Source organism: Stegastes partitus, unplaced genomic scaffold (genome assembly GCF_000690725.1).
Source record: "Stegastes partitus isolate 25-593 unplaced genomic scaffold, Stegastes_partitus-1.0.2 Scaffold1, whole genome shotgun sequence".
Taxonomy (NCBI): Eukaryota; Metazoa; Chordata; class Actinopteri; family Pomacentridae; genus Stegastes; species Stegastes partitus.
Genome location: NW_007577732.1, coordinates 1,968,870 through 1,974,869, shown reverse-complemented (window position 1 = coordinate 1,974,869; position 6,000 = coordinate 1,968,870). Strand labels below are relative to the sequence as shown.

At 44.1% G+C, this 6,000-nt stretch overlaps 1 protein-coding gene across 1 annotated transcript in view; it reads left to right on the top strand.

Moving 5' to 3' along the window:
• Window positions 1-357: 357 nt before the first annotated feature.
• jag1b (jagged canonical Notch ligand 1b) overlaps window positions 358-6,000 on the top strand; it is a 30,057-nt gene continuing 24,414 nt past the window's right edge. Inside the window, exons 1-2 of the mRNA XM_008305508.1 lie at window positions 358-687; window positions 937-1,242. Of these exons, the coding sequence (XP_008303730.1) occupies window positions 631-687; window positions 937-1,242 (363 nt within the window). The 5' untranslated portion in view covers window positions 358-630. The remainder of the gene's footprint in view (window positions 688-936; window positions 1,243-6,000) is intronic.

Here is a 6,000-nt window from a genome sequence, read left to right as displayed (position 1 = left end):
GCATGACCTGTGGTGAGTGCAGTATGCAGCTAATGCAGGATGCAGAAAGATAGAATCTCTTAATAAAAGGAGGGGTGAGGTATGAACTGATGCGTATGTAATTCATTTAGGTCTGTGGTCGTGCTGACTTATGAGTATCAATATGACTCCAGGTTATAGATTATTTCCACTTTTATTTTCCACCACAGAACTGCCAGAGTAGTCCTCACAAGCGATCCTTGAGTGTATGATTATCCTCATAATGTGAGAGGGGCGGGATCAGTGCGCTCGGTTCATGAATATGGAGGCTCTGGGCTCCGCAGACACTCCCTCCCTGCTGAACTTGTGTCTCCAGCTCTGACCAGCAGTCAGTCAGAGTCAGTCAGTCAGCAGTGGGCTCCGCCGCCGCCGCATGGCTACTGCGTAAACTTTCCTCAACAACAAGTGGAGACTGTCGGATAACAAAGCAGCGCAGACGCTCGGAGAGCTTGCGGGACATACTAGGAAGAGGTCTTCTATGAATCGGGAACCTGTGCTCCGCTGATCAAAGCGTTGTTCACCACTCGTGCATGTTTAAACCAGAGGAGAGTTCTGGTGCCGTGTGTCGGCCAGACGACTAGTACAAACGAGTGGCAACCGCAGTCCGGAGGCATGATTTTGAGACGGGGCTCAGTCGTTGCTGCCTTTTTACTCTGCTTCCTCGCGCAGGTACGTGGATTACTTCAGCGGGAGGGGGGGAAGCTGTTTGGATGTTTGCATGTGTGTCGCTAAGATTACATGTAACCTCGTGCAAAGTTGTGTTCACAGTCAGCCTGCTGCAAGTGCACAATAATGTAGAGCCACTAGCGGCAAAACGGTGCAGCTTTTACGCACAGTCAGAGCTTCTTTTATGTTGTTCTTTTTTTTTTATAGCCTCGTCAAAGTTTTCCATTGCATTCACTGTTCTGTCTCCAACAGGTGTCAGAGGGATCTGGACAATTCGAGTTGCAAATCTTATCGATGCACAATGTGAACGGAGAGTTGCTGAGCGGCATGTGTTGTGATGGCGCACGGAACACCGCGGATAGAAAATGCACACGGGACGAGTGCGATACGTTTTTTAAAGTTTGCCTGAAGGAATACCAGTCGAGAGTTTCTGCTGCAGGGCCCTGCAGCTTCGGAATGGGATCTACGCCTGTCCTCGGAGGGAATACCTTTTCTTTCAAGAGCTCTGTCAGGAATGACAAATCCAGGATAGTTTTGCCCTTCAGTTTTGCCTGGCCGGTGAGTGAAGACTTTAAAAAAAAAAAAAACTTTCCTGACGCGCATCTCCAAACCAGTCAAAAAAAAAAAAAAAGAGGGGGTGAAAAAGTGTGTTTGCAGGGCAATTGGGTGCAATTACTGGCCGCCAATCATTCTTACCCCCCAAAAATTGGCTAGAAAACAACAAAGACAGTTTGGTAGTTCTCTGTGAATTCTGCTTTTCACAACCCCCGTCCCCCCTCCTTATTATCTGCTCTAATTAACCAGGTGCAGGTATTTCTCTCCATCAGGCCTAGACCTGTCTTTTTAAGTAGTGAAGGTTGTTAAGACTAGTTTGCATAAAAGATCACCATAAAAGTTTTCATCATTTGACTTGTGGATGCAGTCATGCAGTGAGAAATCACAAAAAGTAGGTAAAATGAAGACTTGTACTTAATTTGAACTGTCAGACAGCCATCAACATGAATAAATGTCATTTATGTCAGGCGATTTTTAATTGATCTCCTTTAAATAAACCATGTTATCTTGTGTAAGTAGGCTGGGTACTACTCCAAATGTTCTGTATGAATATGTCTCCCTTGTCTGGCCTGATTCAACATTTTGAAAGAGCTTGTTTCTCACAGGTTTCCTCTCCTTTAGGAGCTGGTTCTGTTGCACGGTACTGCAACTCTAGAATGAAACCCCACTTTCTGGTTTCCTTAAGTGTCAGCTCTTCTTCATAGAGTAAATAAATGGGCCTGACAGGCCTGTGGGAGTGTTGCAGCTCTGTGAGAGATATGATTTGCCATGCTGGAGCACATTTCAATGTAGTGAAAAAAAAAGGACTGTGCACAGACTGACTGGCCCCACAGCTTGGCCCGCAAACTCCTCCACTGTGCCTGATGGGTGAAAGGCACAGTCCGCTGGTATGTGTGTGTCCAATTACATCAAGGCTATTTTTACCTCAATCTTGATGGAAGTTCTTGTAGTGATTTCAAGCATTGTGCGCACAGACGGCACTGAAACAGCCTGAATAAGTAAAAGATGTAGACGATCACGTGTGATTTCCTTTCATGTGGTTCATTTTTATGCCTGTTACCTGTGAGTCAGAACAGATCATTTAAATGTGTTTTTTTTTTTTCTTTACCGATGATCTGCCAGTAAAACAGTGTTCTCAGCAGGGTAGCATGCAATTTGATATTGTCTGTATTTTTTATTTGCTCTCCACTTATACTCTGGCGCCTCACACCTTTTTTTAAAAGACAAAGGTTTCTGTTTATGTTCGCACTATGGCAACACTAAGTTGGCAGGAACCCTCGCAGCCAGACTAGTTTCATCTTACTGGTTGAAAATCATTCCCACTTGAAAACAGCACGTGTTGACATTGAAATGGAAGCTGGTGCTATGTCAAGTTTGAACACTCTGCTAGCTTTACTCGTATTTCTTTTCTTACACGCTGGCCTACATGCTCCTGAACTAATGAAGGATGTTCGTGTCATGTTGAAAACTCTAGAAACATGGAAATATTTAGTTTAAATTCTTCACAGTCAGTCAGTCAGCCGAGGGTTTGAATGCACCTCTGCTGTAGAAAACAGGAGTTTGGAGCGGCCACGCTCAGATTTGGGGAGAGAACGGAGCCGCTTGCTCGATTCTCTCCTCCTTCACTTCAAGTGCTTTACTTCAGTGCACATTAACAATTGTCAGGTTAGGTATGATATCACTCTTTGTCCTTTTCATCAGTTGATTGGCTGTTGTGGACAGATGGCAGTGTGGTGCAATTGGGTTGTTGGGTACTCCGAGTTCATGAAGCGCAGCCCCCCCACCACCGCTCCCCTCCCCTCCCCTCCCCTTCATCCTCTCTTGTGAGCTGCATGAAGTTGGCCTCTTGTCCAGGCCAAGGGCTTTGTTTAAGTCACGCTCGGTTGGACCCCAGGCATTTCATCGCTTTAACCTTGCCACCCACAGTAACTGCTGCACTTAATGAGGCTACACACATGTGCTTAGATCAGGTAGGGGCAAGAGCCAGGCATCCAGCCGAATGACGTCGGCCGCACATCTTTAACATAGGTGCACCAGTGTTTTAGAGCCCCGTATGGATTCACTAATGTCTGCTCCGTGCTTTTTATTCCACAAGAGGAGTGAGGGCCCAGCTACCCCGGCCCTCACAGTGTATCAAGCAGGGACAATAGTGTGCCCTCTGTGACTACAGTGAGGATTACAGAGCATAATAGAGGCAGTGCAGCTGTAATGCCAGTGCAGGGCAAGCAACAGGAAGCAGTTGTAGTAGACTCAGCAGTGATGAAGTTGGCTCTCAGGCAAACTGCGACCTTGCCTTTATGGCCACCTCAGCATATTTTGCCCTGTGTTACACCTGTAAAAGGAAAGAGACCAGTTTCTTTCCTGCCATCTCAATCTTTTGCACCTTAATTCTCCTAAATTAAACAGCGTAGTTTACCCCAATCTTTCCCTTGACACAGTGCTGGCGTGCCTCTTTACACCTTAGACATGTTGGTATCCCAGTGATTGATTTGTTGACAACTCGGAGCAGTCTCAGTACTGGGATCAGGTGAGTCAGGGAGCAGTGCTCAGCTCAGCCTTGAGGGTAAGCGCTGCTGGCTGCTGTGGGAGTAATGACATGTTTGTTTTAAATAGTCAGCTCTGATGTGGCAGTTAAGTGCAAATTACTCAAGTGAAAGAGGGAAAAGAAATGTGTTCTTTTTTTCTCTCTCTCTCTCTCTCTCTCTACCTCGCTCTGTCCCCTGCTTGAACAAGGACTTTTTTTTGCGTGTTTACCATGTTTTGTCAGTGTGGCATTACATAATGTCTTCTGATGCTTCCCTGCTTATCACAGTTGTTTCAAGCTGTATAGACGATTTGAAAATACATTTAATTGGAATAACCCATGCCTTGTTTTTGTTTCCCTTAATGGTTAGTGACCCTTGCAGAAGACAGATGACTGGCTGCTTTTGCAGTTAAACGGTTGACGTGACTTTTCATTCCTGTCTCGGGTTTTCATCTTGTTTGCCTTCCAAGAAAATCTGTTTGCAGTGACTTTTGTTTTACTTGGCAAAAGGCGAGATTCTTTCGTCAGGGTGAGGTCCTGTTGTATTGCAGTTTCATGTACCTTTGCAGGATATTTAATAAGCTGTTGATTGTACAGCATTCTTTCTCTAACTCTTGTTGTGAGGAAAATCTCTTGGGAAACGGTGTACTCCCTCCTTCCAGTCATCTGTGCAGCCAGTGAAGCTTTGAAGGTGATCATGACAGTGTTTTTTTTTTTTTTTTTTCATGACTGAGCCATGGCTTTTATGGCAAACAGGGTGTGTTACCTAGCAGTCCCAATCATTGGTTAGATTGCAGGTCGATACTATTGAAGTGATTGACTCAGGAAAACTGATACAGAAGGTCAACATCCCTTTGACTAGTCTGTTTACATTTCCTCTGTGCAGAGTGTAGGCCTACGCCAGTCTAATCTGTTCTGCTTCGCCTTTACTGAGACCTTTGGCTTTTGCCTGTTTTTAAAAGAGACATACCTCTCTTTTTTATTTTGTTAGATTTCCCAGTAATGGTACATCAGATGGCTCCATTTTCAGTCGAAGGCAGGATGAGTGTGTGTGTGTGTATGTGTATTAGGAAAATTCCCCTACTGAGAGGATTCAGTAGTGTTCTTTGGCAAGTCAGTGTGATTCGAACTGGAATGATCTTTATCGCTTATGTTGCTTGTCTGTTGGACAGTGTCTGCTTGGCCAGGAAAGATAAGAAGACATATGGCCACACTTATTGCACTTGGATGTGTGTGTTTGTGTGTGTGCGAGAGGGAGAGTGTGCTCTGTAGTTCAAAGAGAAGTTGTGAGTCAGCTGGGAGCCTGGGAAAAGTGAACCTGGCAGTGGCAGACGGTTCCAAGCTGATAACCGCCAAGGAGTTATGGAGTGTTAGTGAATGAGGAGTCAGGCAGTATCTCACTTTCTGGAAGCAGTTATTTAGTCTGAAACTAAACATTCCAATAATGGTGTGACTACTTGTTAAATCAAGCCATTTTTGCTTGATGTGAGCTCAATGGTTCAGCAATGTTATGAGACAAAAGCCGTAAAATATTAAAGCTACTGTGTTTTAATATGAGCTTTTGTGGCGTGGTTCTTAATTGTGTTAATGTGCGACTAATACATAGTTAGTCTGTGGTGATGAGCTTAGTGATTACAGTGCTGCAATAGCTTCCATGTTGAGACAAGTCCAAACCATGCCAGAATTGGGTGTGTTTTGATGTTGTTGTAGATCTGGATCTGAAGGAATGGGCCAATAAGCTATTAAACTTCAAAATGGGATTTCTTTCCCATCAGTTTTGGACAAAGTGCAAAGTTTCGTGGCGCAGCAGGTGAGCCAGGTCTGTCGACATTTTCGGTTGGCAGGGATCCATTGTTGTTCCTGATGCAACTGCCAGTAAAATAATTATGTGTTCACACAGCAAAAGCAAAAAAAAAAAAAAAAATCAGGTTGTCTGAGACGTCACTGAAGGGTGACTTCACTGTGGCATCGTTTCCCACGCATATTTGTCACAAATACATTAAACTGATGTTGCAATAATGACTAAAATGTCAAGAGATGGATGAAAAACTTCTTGTGCACAGAGGAATTTTTGAGAGGTTTAAGCCAGGGCACAAATGATAAGAAATTTGAATAAAACTGTTTTGTTAACTTCTGCTTCATTTACTCAGGAATTGTAAGATTTATTTATTTATTTTTGTTGATAAAATGCGCCGAAAAAACATGAAAATCCATCGATTTCTGTCAGACAAGGTAAC